General features: G+C 39.1%; 1 protein-coding gene across 1 annotated transcript in view; it reads left to right on the top strand.

Annotated features, from left to right (window-relative positions):
• Positions 1-25,276, top strand: part of wwc1 (WW and C2 domain containing 1) — a 36,223-nt gene extending 10,947 nt beyond the window's left edge. Inside the window, exons 6-22 of the mRNA XM_043221415.1 lie at positions 98-227; positions 8,111-8,257; positions 8,412-8,482; positions 9,776-10,018; positions 11,066-11,155; positions 12,037-12,563; positions 13,765-13,882; positions 13,967-14,134; positions 15,197-15,389; positions 15,513-15,632; positions 16,622-16,680; positions 17,900-18,047; positions 18,124-18,285; positions 18,387-18,479; positions 19,413-19,643; positions 19,758-19,876; positions 21,568-25,276. Coding sequence (XP_043077350.1) covers positions 98-227; positions 8,111-8,257; positions 8,412-8,482; positions 9,776-10,018; positions 11,066-11,155; positions 12,037-12,563; positions 13,765-13,882; positions 13,967-14,134; positions 15,197-15,389; positions 15,513-15,632; positions 16,622-16,680; positions 17,900-18,047; positions 18,124-18,285; positions 18,387-18,479; positions 19,413-19,643; positions 19,758-19,876; positions 21,568-21,634 — 2,686 coding nt within the window. The 3' untranslated portion in view covers positions 21,635-25,276. The remainder of the gene's footprint in view (positions 1-97; positions 228-8,110; positions 8,258-8,411; positions 8,483-9,775; positions 10,019-11,065; positions 11,156-12,036; positions 12,564-13,764; positions 13,883-13,966; positions 14,135-15,196; positions 15,390-15,512; positions 15,633-16,621; positions 16,681-17,899; positions 18,048-18,123; positions 18,286-18,386; positions 18,480-19,412; positions 19,644-19,757; positions 19,877-21,567) is intronic.
• The last annotated feature ends 262 nt before the right edge of the window (positions 25,277-25,538 follow it).

Below are 25,538 nucleotides of genomic sequence, written 5' to 3'. Positions count from 1 at the left end.
GTGTCTTTTAGACAGGGAGTTGATGCAAATGATTCAACCGAATCATCAAAAGAAACAATTAATTCAGATAAATTTTTCTTTTACTCTCTTTCACCAGAATCGATCACAAAGTGTCCAGTGCTTCACATGGCTACAAACTCCATGAAGCTCAGGCCATCCTGAAGGAGGTAAAGATCATTAAAGATGCCATCAGCTCTGGAGAGAAGGAGAAACAGGAACTCATGCAGGTAAAAATAAAGATTGATCGTTTTGAACCTTAATTCAGTATATTCTATGAGCAGTGAGACCCTGAATGAAGCATTTAAACATCGCCTAGGTCACAAAAGGTAAAAATGTTACACCTTGACGATGTTCTGGGAACACACTCCTGCATTCTTTCTTCATTAGGACATTGTGGAGAAATTTTTGTCTCAGTTCCAGGTGTACATATAAGCGTAGACAGGCCAGTGATACTCTATAATGGCTAAGTACACACTAGAGAAGTAGGCAAACATTTAATCCAAATAAAAAACGCAGTGAAGTGTTCTACTCTAGTCTTATTGTCATAATAAGCTAATGTGTAAGGTGGGGCTACAATGACAAGCACATAGTTTTACCGACATTATTTGTCTTTTACTCCCACAAAAATTATGTGTATAAATAATCGACATAATAAAGTCGTGTATATGTATAGTCACTCAAACTTTGTGAAAAATAGTGCTTTTTCAAGCTTTAGATAAATTTTAAATATTATTTTAAGTCATATCTGACTTTTGTTGCTGATGTGTTGGGTTTGGGGTCATAATATTACTATTTTTACAGTATTTTCTAATCCGATAAATACAAAATTGTTACCATAAAGAAACAAAAAAAAAAAAATAGTTTGAACATAATGTGCATACTGTATGGTACGCATGTACTACCATGCTATCTTTAACTGCAAACATGTTTTTTTTTCCCATGCCATTACAACAGTCAAATTCATAAAGTTGACATGAAACTGACAATGACAAAAGTGTACAGTACATACAGATAATGTCATGAAATTAGATTAAAATTTAAGTAAAAGTGGATAGAATGCAACTCAATCCAAAATGTACATTACGCTGGGTGTTTTTTGTTAATCAAACTGATAAAAACATGAGCGAGTTTATTATATGGCTATTATAATAATTCATATAATGTGACAACGGATGAATGTGAGGATCCGTTTGTTTGATCCAAGTGTTTGCACTAGCATTCGGAGTGTGAAGTTTCCTTGTTTGCATAATGTTTCGTTAACCTACTGCTCTTGAATGTAGGCCTAAAGATAATATTTGGTTATGTACCCTTTGCGTCCTTACCGTAATATCAGGTTTTACTGGAGGCTTAAATTTCGTCAAGTTTGCTTGTGTGTTGTTTATGTAATTGGATTCATTGCTTGTACTAACTCAAATTCAAAGAAGGCAGTAAAGACAAAGTGTTTTTGACGCCTTCTCAAAATTCAAATATTTTATATATATATATATATATATATAAATAAAAGTGTCTTATGCTCATCAATTCTTCATTTTCAAAATACAGTGAAATAGAAATATTGTGAAGAATTATAAACAAACCCTCTTAAAAAGACAGACACGTTTCAATCTTCATCAGCATTATAAATTAACTTTTTTTATAGTTATTTTTTTATGTACATAACACTATACTTCGTATTATATCGCTTTTGCATCAAAGTACAAAAACAACTAGTTGACACAAATTTTGTGTCCTCTTTTTGAAAGTCTAAAAATAGATTTTAAATTTTAAAAAAGTGTGCCAATAGAATGATTAATTTCTTTTAAAAAAAAAACACCTTACTGACCTCAAACCTCTAAATGGTATTGTGGCAGATGGAGTCTTCCCAAATGTCACTGTAGTGTTTAAGCTTTCAGAGAGCAGCTTTTCTGTTCTCAATGAGCCTAAGCTGACCTCATTTTTCAGTGGGTATTATGCTTTCTTGTTTTTCCTTTTCTTTGTTGTCTTTTATTAATTTATTTCCAACTTTTTGCTCTCACTGTTCCTTGAGCATATGGAGAGGCAGGCAGTGCTAAATAATGCATGCCCCCTGCTGCAGCTGGCAGACTTCTTCAATCATGCGTGTGCTTGCCCATTGCATGTGCACTCATAGCTTTGTGTTGCTTTCTTACAAATAAACTCTCGTCCCTGTAGTCTCACTGCCTCTCGTTGCTCATCACTTAATAATCACACAGGTACCTTCAGTTCTAACACAGAAGGTGTCAGACGAATGAATTATGCTAAAGCCCGATGGCAGTTGTCGTCGCGGAAATAATCTGAAGGTGCTGTCAGCAAATAATATCTGAGAGAACAGAAAATAGTTTAGTTTAGGTCAAAGTTTATCTGCACTTACTTTAAAGGTGTGTCAGGACAGACGAGCAGACCCAATTGCAGAAAGAAATTAACTTTATTTGAACAAAAGGTCTTTGTGTAATAATCCCACAAAGGGGTGAAACAGATGGCAGTCTACTCCAGCCACGATCCCAGCTGCAGAGGAGGTGAAGGATGGATCATCTAACTGACACAGTTCGATGGGGCAAAAGGTGAACCAGGCCCAACCGGTGGAGCAGGACAAGGGTGGCTGGCCAAAGTGGTCGCCGCGAAGCTTCCCACTGTAGCCACGTCCAGCATCCGCCCACTAGAAGACCGAGACAGGCACTGGCACCCAAAGGTCGTCGGTGAGGGGAGAGTCCTGAGCTGGGCAAAAAAGCGAGAAACTAATAAAAATAGAAAAAAACACAAAAAGCAGAAGGCATTAACTAGACCGAGAACAGGACTAAGACTGGACAAATGCAAACAGAACAGACTGGTCAACAGAGGTTCAGAGTCAGAACAAACTAACATTAGACGACGGACTGACAAAGGACAGAAAACACAAGGAGACTAAGTAGAGAGGGTAATTAACGGAAATGGGGTGCAGGAGTGTGAAACAATTAGGGTTAACAAGAGGGGAGGAGTTAACAGCAAAGCACATGGCGAGCTGTCAAAACAAAGACCATGTGCTTCAGGACAACAAAACACAAGACAAACACAACAGGCCGCTGCCAACCCCTGACAGTACCCCCCCCCTCAGGGACGCCCCCAGGCGTATCAAGGAGGATAATCCCTGCGCCGGCGGAAATCCTCGATGAGTGATGGATCCAGGACGTCCCGAGCCGGAATCCATGACCTCTCCTCAGGTCCGTAACCCTCCCAGTCCACCAGGTATTGAAAACCTCTTCCCCTACGACGAACGTCAAGCAATCTCCGGACGGTGTAGACCGGAGAACCATCCACTAGACGCAGGGGAATGGGGAAGAGGCATTAGTGTTAAGATGGGAGCGAATGACAGGCTTAACCTGGATACATGAAAAACAGGGTGTACCCGACCAAGGGAGGAAGGTAACTTGAGCCTAACAACCACCGGACTGAGAACCTTGGTGATCTGGTATGGACCAATGAACCTGGGCGCCAGCTTGCGGAAGTCGCCCTGAGAGGCAGGTCCTTAGTGGAGAGCCATACCTTCTGACCACAAATGTAGCGCGGGGCTGGAGTCCGATGACGGTCAGCTGCTGCCTTGGTGCGCCTAGCGGTCTGGGCCAAGACCCTCCTGGCCTTATTCCAGGTGTTACGACACCTCCGGACAAAGGCTAGGGCAGACGGCACCGCAGCGTCGGGTTCCTGAATGGGAAACAAGGGGGGTTGATAACCAACAGAACATTCAAAAGGTGACATACCTGTGGATGCCACTGGTAGAGTATTGTGGGCGTACTCTACCCAGGAAAGCTGCTGACTCCAGGAGGCAGGATTACGGCGCCAGGCAGCGGAGTGCTCTTTCAAGATCCTGGTTGGCTCGCTCACATTGACCATTCGACTGAGGGTGATAACCTGAAGACAGACTCGTAGAGGCCCCGATCTGTCGACAGAATTCTTGCCAAAACCGGGAGACAAACTGGGGACCCCGATCAGAAACCACGTCCGTAGGCATCCCGTGGAGCCGAAAAACGTGGTCGATAACCAGTAACGCGGTCTCCTTGGCTGAGGGGAGTTTGGGGAGGGCAATGAAATGGACCGATTTCGAGAAAACGATCCACCACCGTAAGGATAGCGGTGTTGCCCTTAGAGGGGGGAAGACCAGTAACAAAGTCCAAGGCAATATGAGACCAAGGACGGGTGGGAATGGGGAGGGGACATAACAGACCTGACGGAGGCTGGTTAGAGGTCTTCGTCTGGGCGCAGACTGAGCAAGCCAACACAAACTGCCTGACATCTTGGCCTATAGATGGCCACCAAAATCGTTGACGGATGGCTGCCAACGATCTCCTGACTCCCGGGTGACAGGTTAGCTTGGAGTCGTGGACCCCACTGGAGAACTTCAGAGCGAAGGGACTCAGGAACGAACAACCGACCCGCTGGACACCCCACAGGAATAACCACTCCTTGACCGGCCTCGCTGACAAGTCTCTCAATCTGCCAAGTAAGAGCCCCCACAACCACCCCATGAGGGAGGATCGGGTCGGTAGAAGCCGCTTCTCCCGGGGGCTCAAAAAGGCGAGACAAGGCGCCAGGCTTGACATTCTTGGATCCGGGCGGTGCGAAAGGGTGAACCTGAAGCGGTTGAAGAAAAGTGCCCAGCGAGCCTGCCGAGAACTCAGCCTCTTGGCTGAACGGATATATTCTAGATTCTTGTGATCCGTCCAGACCAAAAAGGCTGAGTGGCCCCTCCAACCAGTGACGCCACTCCCCAAGGCCAGCCTGACTGCCAACAGCTCCCTGTTGCCGATGTCATAATTCCGTTCGGCAGGGTTCAGACGGTGCGAAAAGAAAGCACAAGGATGTACTTTCCCATCCTGGGAGGAGCGTTGGGACAAGACAGCGCCGACCCCGACATCAGATGCGTCAACCTCAACAATGAATTGTCTCTTAGGATCTGGAACAGAGAGAACAGGAGCAGAGATAAACCGGGACTTGAGATTATCAAAGGCCTCCTGAGCCCGAGAATTCCATACAAAAGGTGACTTGGTAGAGGTGAGCGCGTTAAGGGTGCAGCCACCTGGCCATAATTCCTGACAAACCGCCGATAAAAATTGGCGAATCCCAGGAATCGCTGCAGAGCCTTTCTAGAGTCGGGTACTGGCCATTCGGCGACTGCCTTCACCTTGACAGGGTCCGGTTTAACCTCCTTCCAAACAATGAACCCAAGGAATGAGACCGACCTGGCGTGGAACTCGCACTTCTCCGCTTTGACAAAGAGCTGATTTTCTAGCAAACGTTGGAGAACAAGGTGAACGTGGTGGGTGTGTACCTGGAGAGAGGGGGAGAAGATGAGAATATCATCAAGGTACACAAAGACAAAACGGTTAATCATGTCTCCCAACACACTGTTAACCATGTTCTGGAAGACAGCAGGAGCGTTCGTGAGACCGAACGGAAGGACCTGATATTCGTAGTGTCCCGAGGGAGTGTTGAATGCTGTCTTCCACTCATCACCCTCCCGGATCCTGACTAAGTGGTAGGCATTGCGGAGGTCTAACTTGGTGAAGACCTTAGCTCCCTGCAAGAGCTCAAAAGCAGAAGACATCAAGGGTAAGGGGTACCTATTCTTAACAGTGATGTCATTGAGTCCCCTGTAATCAATACAGGGACGCAGAGAACCATCCTTCTTTTTAACAAAGAAGAAACCAGCACCAGCAGGAGATGAGGAGTGGCGAATGAGTCCATTACGCAGCGATTCCTGGATATAAGTGTCCATAGCCTCTCGTTCCGGAGCAGACAGGGAGAATAAACGTCCCCTGGGCGGAGAAGTGCCTGGGAGGAGGTCAATAGCACAGTCGTAGGGCCGGTGGGGAGGAAGGGATAGAGCTCGGGACTTGCTGAACACCCGACGCAGATCGAGGTACTCCACCGGAACGCCAGAGACATCCACCTCCTGATCCTGAGGAAAGGAAGACACAGAGACAGGAGAAGCAGCACCCAAACAAGACACATAACACGACTTGTTCCAAGACAAAATTAAGTTATGGGACCAATCAATGTGAGGACCATGCCGCCTCAACCATGGATGCCCCAAAACAAGACAAGCCTGTTGGGAGTCCAGGAGAAGCAGCACAATGTCCTCACAGTGATTGCCCGACACGACCAGACTTACACTGGGGGTGGAATGCGTGATGGTGGAAAGTTTTTGGCCAGACAGACCCCATACAGGAACAGGAGAGGTGAGTGGGATGGCAGGGATACCCCAATCTTTAGCAGTCTGGACATCGAGGAAGTTGGCCTCGCCCCAGAATCAATCAGAGCCTCACAGCTGTGAGAGGTCCCTTGACAGGTGACTACTGCTGGAAGGAGGGTGCGGGAATGGGAAGAGGGCATAGGAGATGAACCCACTAGGACGCCCTGGTACTCTAGTGGGCCTTGGCTTTTAAAGGGCACGTAGAGACCCGATGTCCAGAGTTGCCACAGTACAAGCACAATCCCCGAGTCAGACGATGTTGTTTCTCCTGAGCCGTGAGGTGGAGACGACCTAATTGCATGGGCTCAGGATCGCTGGAAGACAGGGATGGTGGGCCCTCGACGCTCTGGGAGTCCTTGGTGAAGACCCACACTGACCGTGGGGAAAGACGCTTTCTGCGGTTGGATCCGTGCCTCGATGCGTAACGCCAGGCTGATGAGATTCTCCAGATCTGCCGGGGTCTCCTGGGCCGCGATCTCATCCTGGATCTGAGGATCCAACCCCTCCCGAAACAAGGCACGCAAGGCCCCCTCATCCCACTTGCACTCGGCGGACAGTGTCTTGAACTGGACGAGGTAGTCAGTGACGGTTTGACCCTTCTGACGGAGTCGAACAAACAGCAGCCGCCTCATCTCCCCTGACGGATCGGTCAAACAACCTTTTCATCTCCGTGCTGAACTCTGCAAAGCTGGAGCATATAGGTGACCGAAAGTCCCCACACGGCTGTCCCCACGCTCGAGCCTTGCCGGTGAGAAGTGTGATGACGTAAGCCACCTTCGTTTGTTCGGAGGCATAACGGCCAGGCTGAAGGGCAAACACCAGAGAGCATTGGGACAAAAAGGCCTTGCAAGAGTTCGGTCCCCGTCATAGGGAGGTGGATTGTTGGCATGTGGCTCAAGGTGGGAATGAATGCTGGATGATACTCGGATCTCCCGCTGCAGATCTTGAACCTGGTCGTTTAAATTAGCCAGTTGAGAGGTGTGGGAATCAACCTCCTGAGAGGTAGTAGACAGCTGATTGGCATGATGACCAATCATAGCCCCCTGGTGGGCCAGGGCGGTACGGACGTAGTCTTCTTCCGCTGGGTCCATTTTGGTCAGTCCGTACTGTCAGGACAGACGAGCAGACCCAATTGCAGAAAGAAATTAACTTTATTTGAACAAAAGGTCTTTGTGTAATAATCCCACAAAGGGGTGAAACAGATGGCAGTCTACTCCAGCCACGATCCCAGCTGCAGAGGAGGTGAAGGATGGATCATCTAACTGACACAGTTCGATGGGGCAAAAGGTGAACCAGGCCCAACCGGTGGAGCAGGACAAGGGTGGCTGGCCAAAGTGGTCGCCGCGAAGCTTCCCACTGTAGCCACGTCCAGCATCCGCCCACTAGAAGACCGAGACAGGCACTGGCACCCAAAGGTCGTCGGTGAGGGGAGAGTCCTGAGCTGGGCAAAAAAGCGAACTGGAGAGATGGGGGACAGAAGACGGGAAAAACGAGAAACTAATAAAAATAGAAAAAAACACAAAAAGCAGAAGGCATTAACTAGACCGAGAACAGGACTAAGACTGGACAAATGCAAACAGAACAGACTGGTCAACAGAGGTTCAGAGTCAGAACAAACTAACATTAGACGACGGACTGACAAAGGACAGAAAACACAAGGAGACTAAGTAGAGAGGGTAATTAACGGAAATGGGGTGCAGGAGTGTGAAACAATTAGGGTTAACAAGAGGGGAGGAGTTAACAGCAAAGCACATGGCGAGCTGTCAAAACAAAGACCATGTGCTTCAGGACAACAAAACACAAGACAAACACAACAGGCCGCTGCCAACCCCTGACAAGGTGAACTTTTTTTCAGATCTGACAATCTGTTTATGATATTTCTTTTAGAAACTGGCTGTGCTGAAGGATGGTTTCCAGTTAGATTATGGCTCTCAATCTGACCTGTGGGCCAGCAATCCGTCCTTGGCCAACTCAAACCTCTCTCTGCCCCGCCTCTACTCAGACGCCGAGTCTCAAACAGACGTACCTGCTGAGGTGAGAGACAGCCATCAGAGCTGAGCTTTATATGGTTGTAAATGATGAATGAATGCGCTTTAGTGGTTTAATAATGTGCAAGTCAAGTAAAAAGTCTTTTATAATTGCTAAAATTTGCATTATTTGTTTAAATTGTTATGCTTTTTTTATGTAGTTTGTATCAAACTCAAATAAACTGGCTGAGAAGGTACGGCTGAGCCTGAAATATGAGGAGGCAAAAAGAAGGTATGTTTTTTTTTTTTTTTTTTTTTTTTTTTTGGATATCCTCCTAAATTATTCGTTTTTAATTAGCAGCAGTCATCACTGATGCCAGAGCAGGAGGACTGATGATCAATAAAATGAGAGAGACAAAAAATAAAAAGTAAAATTAAAAATAAAAATAAATAAATAAATATATATATATATATATATATATATATATATATATATATATATATATATATATATATATATATATATATATATATATATATATATATATATATATATATATATGTATGTGTGTGTGTGTGTGTATGTATATGTATGTATGTATATATGTATATGTATGCATGTATATATATATGTATGTGTATATATATATATATATATATATATATATATATATATATATATATATATATATATACATACATACATACATACATAAGAGGTTTAAAGAATGCTTAAACAAAATATTGTTAATTATATTTTTAATTAATCTTTGAGTCACTCATCAAGTAAGCAAGATGGCAAAGTTCCAAATTCTAAGGAAGAAGTCTCATGCTCACCAAGGCTTTGGGTTTGATTAAAAATATTGAAAATGTTGAAAAAGTGAAAAGTTACTTGTACAAACAACTTACAATGAATGTTTTATATTTTAATATATTCTAAAATATAGCTTATTCCTGTGATGGCAAAGCAGATTTTTTTACCTATGCCTTCTGTGTTACTTGATTCTTCAGAAATCATTCTAATATGCTGATTTGGTGGTCAGGAAACATTTTCCATTATTATCAATATTGAACGTTTTGCTGCTTTATATTTTTGTGGACATTATGATTTTGCTTTGATTCAAAAGTTTTGTCAACTTTTAATTTGTATTATTGTAAGCAAACAATAATTCGTACTTAAGAATGTATAATGTTGTCACAAAATGCTGTTTTAAACTTTATATTCATCAAAGTATAATTAAAAACATGTATGATGGTTTCTACAAAAATACAAAGCAGAAAAAACTGGTTTCATCATTGGTAATAATGCTGAGCAGAATTCAGAACATTTAAAAAATGTTAATACAGTACTGTTTTACTGTATAAATGAAATATTCCAGTTTCACTGAGACACAAGACTTGTGCATGGTTATATTTTTGACCCGTTTATGTACACACACACACACACACACATACATATATATATATATATATATATATACACATACACATACACATACACATAAACCAGTTGCTATGTTTGTCTATTACAGTAATTTAATGCTAAACCTTCTTGACATTGCCTTATTCATTTTGCTGCCATCAGGATTGCAAATATTGAAGTCCAGATTGCCAAGCTGGATAGTGAGGCATGGCCAGGCCTTCTGGACCCGGAGAGAGATCGCCTGATCCTCATCAACGAGAAAGAAGAGTTGCTAAAGGAACTGCAGTACGTAATGCCATGCAAGCGGGCACCCAGCGAGGCAGAGAAGATAGAATCTGAAAAGAAGCGTCTCGAGAAGGACTTGCAAGCTGCACGAGACAACCAGAGCAAAGCGCTGACTGAGAGGTAAGATAGATGAATATAAATATAAAGATATAAAGGTATGACCTAAACATTTTCCCTTTCCTTGATAGCATGTTAGAACATTTTATCTAAAGCTTAGATAAATCCATTCTAATGTGGACATTAAATGTGTAATTATTGTGGAAATACAACATGACTCTCATCTGCGACATTACAGCTGTGCTCTCAACAAACCCAACCCAACTTTGAAAGCCTCTTTCAGAACTTAAAAAATGTTCACTAAAAGCTTAGTGTGCGGAGACCACACCCACAAAGATATTTTGCATTATGCAAAACGAGCAGCACAGCAGTCACTTTGTACCTCATATCCTCATATACTTTACTGCAGGCCTCATCTATTATAACTGCACAATTTGGTTTTGTAAATCTACAGCTACAATGGCAGAAGTTGAACGTCATGTATGCAAATGATTCATAATCGTCTACTGATTTCCTGCGTGTGGTTTGTAGTGAGTCTTGCACTTTTAGAAGAGGCACCTGTGTTTTGAAATCAGGTTGCCTAGGTGAGAGAACCAATTAGGCCTTTTTTTTGCCTGACTTACTGTCTTTCATTCTCTCTTTCTGTTGGTCTTTTCTTCACTTGTTCTCTGTTATTTGAACAGGGTCCTTGTTCTCTACTCTAGATACTGTATCCTCGTTTAGCTTGGCGTTCAGCACTCTTCCTGTAACCTGAGTGGCACAAACGCTGGATCTAGGTTGAACACAATGGGTGCCTTCTTCAGCGCTGCCATTTAATAACAAACCAACATCATTTTATTAGACCCACGGGGAGACATTTGTATAAAAATATTCAGTCACTTAATACTTATTATGTATTTTTAAAAATGTGTCGATGGGCAAAAGACAACATCACTTAGTCTCTTGATTGTTGTCATATCATAGTTTTTTAAATCGATGTCCATGTGAAAACTCTTAACTGCTTGAAAAGTATGTGCTCACTTCTCTTGTTAAAAACACACTTGGTCTGTTCCAATTCCTAATCCCAATATTGAGCAATTTTCACAAAGTACTATTTGTTGCTTTGCTCAGGTTAAAGCTGCACTATAGAAGAAACAAACTAGTGAAGGAGCTAGAAGAGACGGTGAGGTTGGCATCTTCCCTGCATACCCAGCTGAAAAGGTAATTTTCAACCTCATGAAATTGGCTATGTTTATAATTATAGTGTCTGTTAGCTAATCTGGATGTGCCAATGTCAATTATTCTATACAATGAACTGTTAAATAATAAATTCATATTAACAGCTGTTATGAAAATGTTATTCACAATGACTATTCAAATTCTGTACTTTTTAGTCGTAACATTTGTAACATTTAATTTTTTTTTTTTGAAGATTAACTTTTTTAACCTTTTCTCACTTTCCTTTGGTTATAAATAGCCTGTAAGTGTCACTCTTAAATCCATAGAATTGTTGTTCATCTTTGGAACAAAGAGATTTATTATTCAAGATACAGATATTTGTAATATTCTCATTTATCAAAAAAAATGTCCATCCATTGAATTTTCATGCAACCAAACCTTTCAGGCTTATAAATGCAACTTGTAAATTTGGGCAGTTTTGAATATCAGCAGGAAGGGGAAGCTGCATGTCATTTTCATCACTGTGTATGATGTAATCATGCTGCAATGAGAATGCTCAAACTTATCCAAAGAATTAGACTTCTGAAGTTATAAAACAATGCAACCGAATGCTCTTGGTAACAATAGCTTTGCATTTACTTTTTATTTTAACTAATGCCTAATTCATCTTCAGCATCTAGTTAAGGCACATCAAAGGCATGTTGCATGGAGGAACAGTCCCTTGTGTGTCTAATGAGCCAGCCATGCCTTAATTAGCATGTTTGCTTTAAAGCAGAATGCATTTGATGTTAAGACATCAAATAGGGTAGAATGAGATGATATGGAGGAAGAAAGAAGCATGAACTGGAGCTGCTTTCTGAATAACTTCCTTGCTTTCCTTCTGTCCCTCCTGCTGTCTCTTTCCATCGACGTCAAAATTCCAGTCTGTCAGCCAGCACGCTGTCATGTTCCTCAGGCAGCAGCCGTGGATCGTTGACTTCCAGCCGAGGATCCCTGGCCACCTCCAGTTTGGGCTCCACTTCCTCTCTCAGCTTCACAGACATCTACCTGGAGCAGCCCGAACTGGGCGACCCTGACTTCCAGAACAAACTAGACTCTATTTTGCAGGAGGGAAGCACCTCTGGCTACAGGCCTTCTAGCTCCATCACCACCATCCATGAAAACGAGGTCTCGTCCTCCTCCAGGCAAGTTGGCAGTGGGCCAGGTGTGGGCCAGAGAACCCAAGTACTGCGGCTGTCAGAGACACCTCACTCCATGAGCTCCCTGTCCCCACGTTCCTCGCTGTCTTCCCTCTCTCCTCCTTGCTCACCCCTTGTTACCGATGCTTCCTTCTTGTCGGGAGAGGCCTTCTCTGGTCCGGCCTCACAGTTGGATTTAGATCTGCAAACCAGACTGATGGAACTACGGTTAGAAGAGGACCACCAACAGGGTGCAGTAGAGTCTTTGAAAGGTACATGGACATTTCTGATAGATGCCTTTTACTTCTTGCCATGGCTAAAGGTAATTGTTTATAGGCAAGTTAACTAGTGCTGTCAAAACCTTTTTGTTTACAGAATATATGTTTGTGTGGTGTGTATATTTATAGTTTTTAGTTTAAAGCTAGGTGTTTGCCCAAAAATTGCAAGTTGTAGAAGAACAAAATAAATATCTAAATAGAAAAATGTATTTCTTAGTTTCTGAATGTTCTAATGAGTGATATTGTTTAAAATTTAGAAACCGGTTTGTGTTGTTTAATAATAATAATAATAATAATAATAATACTTTTTTGTCTCTTAGAAATGCACATTTGCACATTTGATTATTTATTTGGTTTCCCATAGTAGTGTACATTTTAAATCATGATAAACACTTACAACCTCGCATATAGCACCTCAATACCATGATAAAAATGATAAATATCTCATTTTAAAGGTAGGCTATTTGTATTATTCTATAGCTTATTATTCCTGAAATAAAATGCAATGCAAATATCCCATATTTCTGCCACAATACCATGGTGTAGTGAGTGTTACTATAGTAAATCCAAATGATGGTGATTAGTGAGTCATTTGTGTTCATTGGTCTATTAGAGCTTAAAACTTTATCTCACAGTGCTGTTTATTGTTCACAATTTAAATGAGTTGCGCTGTTTCATTCCGTTTGTGGTGCATGAACATTAAAATCGAACATTCATCAAACTGTTTATATCGTTTTATCAAGGAAAATTATATTTCAGTAATTATTGTTATCGAATTATCGCCCAACCCTATAAATACATAATAAATACACACAGCACACACACATACATTATGTGAACAAAAACGTTTATTATGGATGTGATTAATCATGATCAACTGTTCAGAAAGTAATCTACATAAAAATCCTAAAAATAATCATTAGCTAAGTTGATAGATAAAGCACTAGATTTACTTTTTTACATGAAACCAAAATGAACGAAAAGTTTTCCTTTTCATAATACCTTTATTTGTCATCCAAAATACAGAATTCCATCTGAAACAAGAGAATCCCTCCAAATGTCTAGTATGATAGTGTAGATTTACAGCTCACTCCCATCTAGCCCAGCAGGTGAACTCGCTCAAGATCAGGAATCTAACACCCATCCAGAGTGATGTGGTGTCACATTTCTACTCACCCCTTTTCTGTACCTGCAGATGCTGTTTCTCAAACAAGGATGTCTGGGCCGGGAGCAAAGAAAGCAGGTGTAACGTCAGCAGTGTCTGACGAATCAGTAGCAGGCGATAGCGGGGTATATGAGCCCTCTGAGAAAAGGTAGGCCTCTAGAATATTCTTATACGTTACATTTTATCACAAACCCTGATTCGGTTAGTAAAATTGTGCTGTTCATTCCCACAGGTCGGGGCTTCCTGTTGAGCAACCGCTAGGTTATGATGATGGGAGCTCAGCAAGCAGTGCTCAGATCAAACTTGGCCTGAAGTATGAAGCGAAAGACAAGAGGTTCACAGTGTTCGTAATGCAGCTCTCCAACTACAGTGCACTCTCCCTGCCAGCCAATCAAAACATGTGAGGATTGCGCTCTCTCACCCAGATTCATTTAAAGTTGATGGAGACATTAATTTTAATCAGCAGAATGTAATTTTGATGAAGGATATCTGCTAGGGAAATGGGCTGGGTTTTACAAATGGATTTAACCCATTCAATATTTGTCAGATGGTAATATAAAATGGAGGAATCGATTCACAGATGCTTTGCAATTATTTTTCAAACGATTCTTCAAATGAAATTGTTAAATATGACTGGAAGTAAAAGAGTTACACCCTAAAATAAAAATGTTGTTATTAGTCACTTACCTCCATGTCGTTCCAAACCCGTAAAGGCTTAGTTAATCCTTTCAAACACAATGTAAGTTATTTTATATTAAAACCGGAAGCCTATTGAGTGTCCCATTGACTACCATGTAATAAACACTTAACAGAACGACATGTCCAGTTTGTGTCCAATGGATACCCTCCAAAATGGCACTATGGTGATGCAAAGAGACAAATTGTTGAATAAAGTTATTTTTAAGTGTTCTTGTCACTTCATAAAATTCCGATTGAACCACTGATGGCAGATGGACTTTTCTGGCGAAGTGTTTCATACTTTTCTGGGCCTTGACAATGTTCAATATTTGGAAGTCAATGGGACAATTAACAGCCTCCCGGTTTTCATTCAAAATATCCTAAATTGTTTTCCAAGGACAAACAAAGCTTTTATGGCTTTAGAATGACGTGGTGATGCATGATTTAATGACAATATTTTCATTTTGGGGTGGAGTAATCCTTTCAAGGGAAAGTTTACCCAAAAATGTCGTTCTAAACTCATAAGACTTTCGTTCATCTTTGGAACACCACTTAAGATATTTTTGATGAATTCTTGAAGAACTCTTTGACCTTCCTTTAACAAATATAATGTCTTAAATTCTTTTGAAATTCAATTTTTTATTGAATCTTTTTTCTGCACCCATTTTTGGTGCTAGTTGAGAACCACTGGTCTGTGACTGGCCTCATCTAAGACTTGTCGAGTGCCAACCTTTCATATAAAAGTAATTTCTGATTGCAGTTGTTTGGATTTGATCTATTGCAGATATATCCGTGTGGTAGTACTGCCGTGCTCAGAGCCCATTCGCTGCCTGTTCCGCACCCACGGGGCTCTGCCGCAGGAACCTTTGGAGTTTAAGGAAGCGTTTAGCCTGCAGATGTCCTCCTCTGCTCTCAGACAGAAGACTCTACGCATTGATGTCTGTAGCACCAGCAAAGCTGGTCGAGAGGACTGTTTAGTGAGTGTCTGATTTGAGATAACAACCAGATTGAAGAGGCCTAAATGCACTTAAATACATTCAAATAATGATATTTGAATGAAGGCTTGGGTTATTCAGTTCTTGTCTTTTTTGTCTTGGAAGGCTGGTGCTCAGATCAGTTTGGCTGATGAAGAGTATTCAGAGGAGTGGTGCACCAAGTGGTACAACCTCCTCAACTGCACATACATGCCAGAAATGGATGGAAAGCACAAGGAAAGAGAGGTCTCTGTTCAATAAAACAAACACACGCACACATACTTTTTTTGTGAATTGTGGGGACATTCCACAGTTGTAATGGTTTTTATATTGCACAAACTATATGTGCTATTGCCCTACACCAACCCTACACCTAGCCCTACCTTTTACTGGAAACATTGTGCATTTTTAATTTGTAAAAAAAATTACTCTGTATGATTTATAAGCATTTTGAAAAATGAGGACATGAGGTATCGTCCTTATAAGTCATCTTCTTGTAATACCTTTGTCATACCCATGTCATTATACAAATGTGTCTTCATATGTCACAAATATGCACACACACACACAATCCTGAACTCATTTCACCTCATCACAGACAAATGCCTTTCTAATATTTCTTGGAATTGGTCTTGCCAAACTGCTAAGCTTATTGAGGAACAAGGAGCCTTCATTAATATTATATTCATTTCTTTCATCATTCAGATGAAGAAATGGATTCTTTCTTGCCCAAATGGTCCTTTCTGGTCTCTAATACTGTTGATTATCAAATTACATAGAATTAGTTGCTTCACTTTTTATCAGCTGTTTCAAATTTACAAACAGCCTGTTCTGTTAAGATAGATTAAGGAAATGCATTTGCATTTTACTGTCACTATACACGAATAAGGTACAAAGTGTGGCCTGGGGCTCGTACTATTTATTTGTTACTTTCTCAAAATGAATATTTTGTTTGATTTTAATTGTTTTATGCAATGGAGAAGGTTCTACAAGCTGGGACTTACCAAACTTACCATTTCAATATATATATATTTAATTTTAATAATTTTGTACCTTATTAAAGTACCTTAAAAGTGCCTCATTTACGCATTGTTTGTCAGATGCAGTTTTTCCAAAAAAAAATGTACAATTATACAAAAAGGTCTAGATAATGTCTGGTAAATTCCAAAAAACATAATCTAATATTTTATGTTTTGTTTCAAATATGTGATCTTAATCTCTTTATTTATTTTTAGGTTCCCAGCACCTCAGAGGGCACTGTTGCATGCCTGGAGAACGCTCCTCTTGAGGACTGGTATGTTACCTGCCACAACTTGTATAATAAGCTTTAATCCTGTTTAGCACAGCTGCCAACTTAACAGTATGTCAGTGTAACTCTGGGTTTCATATCACATCCCATATCCTACACAGCATCCACACGAACAATTAATAAGCTCTTTCGATCTCATATTCCATCTGTTTATTTTTCCTTTTTTTGCTATTGAATTTTTGCTGACCTCCTTTCTGCTGCCTCGTGGGAATTTAGCACAGCGTGATGGCACACCATGACTCACTTTTCCTGATGTTTGATCTTCTCTGCCAAAATGACATTAGTAACGTAAACAGGATGAACATCTAATCCAAGTGCAGTGCAGGAGCAACACTGAGTGCGATTCTTCTCTCATGCCATTTTCTGGACTCTAGTTGCTTCTTAGTAAATTAGCTCATCGTGCCGCATGTTGATTGGCCACAGGGCAGTCTCATGATTGTAACCAAAACTGCACTATAATACCTGATTGTTTCAGACGATGATTCAACCACAACCACCTTTCATAGAACTTAAAAACAAAAACAGGAATGTTGCATGGCTGCATTTTTCAAGAGCATTTCCACCCTTACTCACACTTGCTTCTTAAAGGTTGCAAACTACATAAGTAAAATTGTTGCTCTTTTAGGAACATTACGGTTTGACTGAACCATGTCACAGGAATAACTTTCGTTTTATTTTGGAGCACTGTGACTTGAGTATTGATGAGTATTGAAAGTGTTCAATACTTATTTTTAATATATTTATGCTGTCATCTTCATAGGAATCAATATTTACAAAATTTTTCAATGTGGATTCAAGTTTGTTCAACTGTTCAGCTTAGCTTGAAAGCGCTGCTTACACATTGCTACATTATCCTTGCCCCTTACGTTTTTTCTTTATAAAAATTAATTTATTCAAAGTTAAATTAATTATTTGGACAAAACAAGTTTTAGGTTTCATAGGAATTTGGTCTTAATCTTTACTAAATGGATTAAATTTATAATAAACAATAATAAACTATTTTTGGCTACTAAAATTAAAACAAAAAGTAACTCTGAAACTAAGTGAAAGCACAACTTAATGTAGTAGTTTTCATATGATGTAAATTAAATATAATTTAAATACATTTATGTACTGCTAAAACTGACTAAAAAACATGCTTGGGAAATGTAAAAATTTGGAGCAATAATTTCTCTGGTGTCAAATGGTATGTGTGCTGTAACAGCCCTGCAGAGGCTTTGGAGGGTGACGTGTTTGTGGATGAAGAAGGTAGTGATGGCGAGGAGGATGAGGAGTTCTACCCTGATGACTGCCAGTGGGAACAGGAGGAAGAGCCAGTTAAACCTGGACCAACAGCAGTCATAATGGAGAAGGTGATACTGATGATTCATTTCGTTTTGTGTACCTTTTATAATGGAACTTGTTGACATTCTCCCTTTGCCTTATCAGGTGAATAAACAGACAAATGTGGATGGACTCCCACATTCTGCTTCGGTTGTTCGGCCCAAGGAGCGGCGACATGATGTCCAGCAAAACCCTTTTATGCGAGGAAACACCATCATCCGCTCCAAGACATTTTCCCCTGGACCTCAGAGCCAGTATATCTGCAGGGTAAGAACAGAAATACAAACTTACAAATAAATAAATAAATATATATATTCTGATAATGGTATTAGGCATTTTCATAATACTAACAATCATTATATAACCAGATCAACCGTAGCGACAGTGACAGCTCCACTTTGTCTAAGAAATCTCCCTTTGTCCGGAATGCTTCAGAGAGACGCAGTGTTCGCATGAAGAAGGTAACATAAAAATATTGACATTGGCATCTGTTCATTTTGGAAACAAATTGTACTGTTTAAAATTGGAACCTTGTAAAATGTAATAATTTAAATTTAATAATTCAATAATGCTTTAATGGCTCCTGCTAATTTTGTGAGAATTCATTCGAAAGAAAATCGATAAACACAATCACACTCTTCAACCATCCTTCATGAAATGAATGTTTGAGGCCTCATATATGAAAAACTTTTCTCAGGGAACTGAATGCATTTGACTAACCCTAAAGCCAAATGTTTTCCTTAGAAAGGGGGAGTTAAAGCTTTTTAGTAAAAGTTTAATATTTAATACCTACATTTCTGTACTGACCTGAGGTCAGTGTTAATGAAGCACAGTCTCGGGGTGAGGAAATGGGTTTGCTGAGCACTTTTATAGGTCCTTAAATAGTCTATAAAGGTCAGGTTTGCTCTCACTGTACCTTAGGAGACACATTACTTTGAGTCTATTAAAGACACTAAGATGTTGAAAGTTTGCATTGATTTGCTTAATGAAGCTTTTACAGAGAGCATCAATGATTTATAGTACAAGCTTTAAAGTATCCTAAGTTATTTTAAAATGAAAATCGCATGTCCCAATCTACAAAGTTAAGGTAAACCAAATGGTGGTAACCAAATGACTATTGTTGCCAAGCAGTTTTTTTTTACTAAATGCTAAATACTTTTAATTTATATGTGCCAACATAACAATACCACTATCGTGGTAATTAAATCTCTGGGTATGTCCAATTTCAAAACCTAACCTAACATGGAAATTAACAGATTTTAAGATTTTAAAGAATTGTTTTCATCATTGGTTACAGACATTTGACTCTCCATCTACAATGCAAAGCAATAAATAGCACAAGACACAAACATGATTCAGAAGAATCATTGATAGACTTTCCTCCCCCCATACAGCCACAGATTCAGGTCAAAGGTCTGGACGGGCTCCTGCGCACCTCTCTGGATCTGGAGCTGGATTTGCAGGTCACTCGCACACGACACAGCCGACTGAATGAGGAGCTGCGTGTGCTGCGGGAACTAAAGGAGCAGTTGGAGACAGCTCGGCAACAGGGCCAACATGTCCTTCCCACATGGGTGCAGGAAGATGAGCGCTTTCGTCTGCTGCTTAAACATACAGAGAAACAGGTGAGTCCCACTAGAGTTCCAGAACTAACAAATCCACAAATGGCCTGTTATTTAACAATGCCCCTCTTACACAACATTCCAGCATCTGATTTTGTGTTTCCACTCTTTCTTTAGACCCATGAAGAGCAGCTACAGGAGCAGAGGGTAGAGAAGATGATGCGAGCGGCAGCCAAGGATGTGCACAAGATTCGTGGGCAGAGCCTCAAGGAGGTTCCTGGGGTCCAGTCCTTTAGGTGGGCATCTTTTGCTACCCATCCAAACCATTGCTTTTGAACTTATCCTAAACAAAGTCTTAAAGGGTTAAAAGAAAATTCTCCTGTTTTTCACTTACCTTCAAAGCATCCTATGTGTATATGACTTTATTCTTTCAGTCGAATCCTATTGGAGGTATATTAAAAACTGTCCAGACCCCTCTGAGCCTTTCCAGGTGTTTGCCGTTTACAGTTGAGTAGATGTGAAGTGTGCACATCTGTAATAAAATGTCACATTTTTATAAGATAAATATCTATATTTCAAACAAAATAAACACTTTTTTTCTCACTTACACTGACTGTGGCACGCTGTGGATGACATAAGATGTATTGAGTTGCTTAATTGGGGACGAAAGCGGAGAGAGAACAAAAAAAAAAACTGGTCACTAGACTTTTAAAGGGAAACCACCTGCCTACTGCGATGATAGAGCTTAGAAGTACCAGGATAATTTGTAATATAACTCACATTGGATTTGTCTGAAAGAAGAAAGTCACATACACATAGGATGCTTCAAAAGTAAGCATAACGGCCTATTTTTCGTTTTTGAGCGATCCAACTCTTGAAGCATAGGTTATTGGAGGAAGAAATAGAACATCCTTTTCAAAAACGTAAGCTGCAGTACTGTCTTATCGCTACATAGGGAGCTACCTTTTTAAGTCTACCTTAAACTTAAATGGAAGCTCATGAATGACTGATTTGGAATATTCTACATAGGTAGCAGCTGCACGTGATTCTCAAGTAACCCTCTTCACCAAGTCCAGAATCAATTATTGAGTTTTTTTACTAATAATGAGAGATTTTACTAATAATGTGTTACAGATTGTGCTGATGCTTTCACAGTTATTTAAAAAAAAAATGAATGTACATTAATAATACTATAGTACTGTTGCAGTACCTTGGCATTAAATTATAGAACATCGGTTAATACTGCTGCAATGTGATTTTCTAATGAAGGAAGTAATTGTAAATCTTTTTTGCTATTGATTGTTGTAATCTCTTGGTATTTTGTCCATCTTTTGGAAAATCACAGCGATAATTTTGTACTTTTTTTTTTCTTTTGTGAATGGAAATGCAAAAATTAGATTTGTTGTATTTCCATTCACCATCATAGACTTCCCCAGCTATGATGACTTTGGCTTTCAAGAAATCCAGAAATGTTAAAAGGGCCCATTAGCATAAAAATAAATCTTTAGGTGCAAATATTGGGCTAATATAATACATTTTGAAAGACATTGATGATTCTTTTTTTTTATTATTATTATTATTATTATTATTATTTAATAGGATTTACTTAATAGGATTGCCTTATGTTTCCTGCTCATTTTCCAATTAAAATATTTTCTGTGAAGACTTGAGACAGCTGCTATAGAGAAATAATGCTGAAGGAAGTGCTGTTAACTATTTATGCTACAAATCAGTGTTTTTGTAAACAATACATTAAAATAATATAGTATACAATGTGGTTTACTGTATAAAACAAAATAAGCTTTGTACAGCTACAGCTACAAAGTAACTGGAAGCGAATGACACTGAAAGGCAAAATTTTTCATGGGTAGGCAGCTCATTACGAATTGGAACAGAACTAATATTAAGTAATAACCCTTCCATTGTGTTTTTATCTGACATCTTTCAGTTTTAAGCTATATTTATTGTCTGCTGTAATCTCTTATAGAGAGAAGATGGCCTTCTTCACCAGGGCAAAGATAAACATTCCCGACCTACCGGCTGACGACGTATAGAAGATATCAATCTTAAATGCTATTTCCGTGGAGACAAAACTGACATCTGGCGGTATTATGAAGAATGGTGTGACAGAAAAAAATTATGTTGGGCAGGAAAAATGTACTTTTAAAACACTGGGTTTTAACTCTGAAATTGAAAACTGAAATTGTATAGATCCTTGTTTTTTTTTTTTTTTTTTTTTTTTTTTTTAAGATAGATTTATTTTTTAATTTCACCATGTTCTGTTACTAATAAGAGTATGTCCGTATCTGTACTAGGTATTTTACTGGTCATTTAAAAACACCAGTTCGTCTTTGAAACGAGTGTGAAACATGCTGCTCTGCTAATTGGGCAGAACTGCTTACTGTAACTCTTGAAGATGTGAATACAGATACTTAGGGTACTACTTCTGTTCATAGCACAAGGGTTCAGGACAAAATGAATGGGCATAAATCCTGCTATTACAGTCACGTCCCTCTAAAACAAGCACATTTGTCCACATTTATGTTCAACAGTTGTTATTTTAGATTTTTTTGCAAATGTGTAAACGGTTACAGATGTTAGCAAGCATGAATCTAAAGCATGAGTTAATTAGACCAATTAGTAGACTAAATTAATTGCTAACAATTCTCCATGTTCGTTTTGTTAATTGCACATGCAAACAAGACACATGTTAGTGCAAATGTTCGTAAATATGATGTAGAAACTGCACTTAGTTCCACAAACTCTCAGGTAGAATATCAGATAGTTCATGCACTTTAATAGATAAAAGGCATCAATATAGAGAATTAAGCAAAAAAGCACATTGTGAACGCTAAGATCGTACTATCCCGTATACTAGCTCTTGTTGCATTTTTGGAAAACGTTAAGCGTCTTTTTAGGTTATATTAACTTCCCATTCTAGTTCCTACAGTGGCATGTTCTAATAGTATTTAATTTCAAGTGGTTTGGATCTCTTGTAATCTAAAAACACCGCTCACAACTGTCTACAGGTTTACTCTAGACTACAAACTTGGCTTTGTATGAAATTAATAAGATGAACACATACTGTAGCATAATTTAATTTACATCAGAGCCAGTATCTTAAAGCTTATTTTAATTGCTACCTACCAGTACTAAAAAAGTCTTGGTGTGTTGAATCTCAAATAATCTTATCATATTTCACTCCATAAACAGGAGAAAAATAAGAAATTATATTTTGCATAAGATTTGCAAAAAATTTATAAAATGAATTGAAGTGTAATTATTTAAATGAAATACAAGCACATTTTTCTCTAAATTCTTAATACTGTAATGTGAAGGAAAAACTGCATTATTGTAATGAGAATATTTTTGTTCATTCTCTTTACCATTTTTTTTATGATGGAAAATTAAGTACTGCTATAATGTAGCAAAGTTGTTCTTTGTTGTTTTATACAATAATGAGACTACTATATGCTAATAATCCAATCAAATCAAGATCCAAAATCCATAATGGCCATAAAAAAATATTTTTAAAAAATATATTAGTCTTTTGAATTTGGAGAAAAAAATATGACCTGGATAATTTTTGTGAGATTGAACCGTTTAGGAAGAACAGTATTGAAATTTGGAACCGTATAATTGCTGTGGCAAGAAAACGTCAACACATCTAAGGCACCGAAAGCTGTAAGGCATGCAGTTTATAATTCCCAGCTCTCCCTGTAAACACTTAATAATGAATCGCACGCCACTGCAGAGATCGGTTTGCAGACTCCTCATACGGAGGGAGTCACTGGTGATTTGCATTATGTAAATGAGCGCTCCCAATATACTAATCTAATATTGATTTTCACTAAACTCTTTATCTACATGCAAAATGTTCAGTTAAAGTACATTTTTTGTAAGTATCTTAAAAATAGATGACTATGAATGTTACTACCATGTCATTAAAACCCCTTTTGAACAATAGCTTTGCATCACAGGCCAAGATTTTAGTCTGAATGTAGCACTTTAAAAAAAAAAAAAAAAAAAAAAAGCCCCCTTTATTTGATACTGATTATGTCGGTCTAATTTATCCAGTTATGAACGGTATTACCCGCCCAATTTAATGAATTTTGCTCACGTTTAAACGTTACATGAAATCTCTTGCTAAACTACACCTTGTTAGGCTATGGTGTAATTCATCTTTGTTTTGCATTCACTCAGTTCCCCTGCTGGTATGTCTTCCCATGTACACTTATGTTCTTATTGAGATCCTTCTGTGCTTCAGTATGTTTTTTTTTTCTTCCTCAAGGAAATATTGAATGTACTGTCCTTGGTTCAACCTCAGATCAACTAATACGCCATAGGAATTTTAGTAGCAATATTTCTACTCTCACTGTATTGCATAAATGTACCTGTATGTACTAAGCGGGCGATGATATGCTCCAAAATGACACAACAATGTTTGAAACTAGTGTGAAGTCTGGTACGGATGGTCCAGAAGACCTCCTTCATCTGCAATGCACATATGCATATGGCCTAGTCTCTTACTCCACCTAGTGGCATACAGAAAGTGAATTGAACTTGTAGTAGCACTCCTTGTTATGAAACCCTAATTTGTCCTCCATTGTGATTTTGCCTAAAATTGGTTTAGGGGATGGAGGTTGCACATTTATTTTAATGGCATCACATTTTATAAACTACATGATCTAAGACCCAACCGAAATGCTGTCCCAAAGCTTTTAGCCAAATATTTAATTCAACTAGAAGCATCATATAGCTTTCACTTTAAAGCCATTGTACTCCGTTGTTTAACTTTAGTTTATGAGAGTACAAACATTTCTTTGACTTTTGTTTCTCCTCTTTAATGTATTATTTCCTCAGATTAGACCCGGTTAAGACAGTACACTGCCAAACATAGAGTACATCCCAGCTTAGTTTAAGATGCTGCGTGATGCACATTTTTCTCACATTGGCATTTTTAATCAAGGTACTTTTTTACTATTATTTTTACCTGAGCTTTTCAGATTTACAGTTTTTACGAATTTACAGTTATTTGAATGTGAAAAACAATAGGTCCCCTTTAAATTTGTACTGTTTACCTGGAAACGCTACAGTTTCTCATTTTGAGAGTACTCGAACAATAGACAATGTCTTATGTTTTCATTGGTCGCACAGTATCTACCATTCACAGTATGTTTTGGAGAGAGTTGTCTTGATTGATTATGTGCTCTTCAACTATCAATTCTGAGGTTCGTAAGGACATAATATTTGGCTTTTTTTTTGGTTTTTATTTGGACCCTTGGTCCAATCATGCATAAATCATGTAATACTTGCTCAAAAATAATCACAAGGATACAAAATATGCTGTCAGTATATGATGCTGGTAGTCATGAATGATTCATTTGTTTGTTGTTCAAAGTAGGATTTTTTTTTTTAGAAAACTCCAGTGCATTTAATTTTTTTTTTAAATCTTGTATTAATGATGGAAAACAAACCTGATCTGATCACAGAAATGGTTTGAGAAGTACAGCTTGTATTTATTGCACTTTTTGTGATTTGGGTGTGCTGTCTTTCTTTTTCTTGTGAGACTTCTGAAAGCTGTGAATTTTATCATCGACACTGTCTGTCAACCAGAATTGTAAATATATCACCAGCACAATAGTATGTTTTGTAGTTTCACAACAAATATAAAAAAAATTCTTTCTTCTAATCTGTATAATGTTTTGTGTGTTTTCCTAATAATAGATTTGACTGTACAGAAATTTTAAAGCCAAGATTTTCTTCTCATTCCAAGTAATGTGCAGTTACAGTAAAATATATAAAATGCAAAATATGTGTCATTTTCAGTAAATGATTAAATTTATGCTACAGAAATTCATACTGATGGTGGGGTCTTACAAATGGCCCATATATAAAGTTTGTCTAACGTTCTTATATGTGCATGACATCTCACACAAACTCTTCACTACTACATGA

Source organism: Puntigrus tetrazona, chromosome 21, assembly GCF_018831695.1.
Source record: "Puntigrus tetrazona isolate hp1 chromosome 21, ASM1883169v1, whole genome shotgun sequence".
Classification (NCBI taxonomy): Eukaryota; Metazoa; Chordata; class Actinopteri; order Cypriniformes; family Cyprinidae; genus Puntigrus; species Puntigrus tetrazona.
Note: the sequence above shows the minus strand (reverse complement) of the source record. Positions and strands in the feature narration are given on the sequence as shown.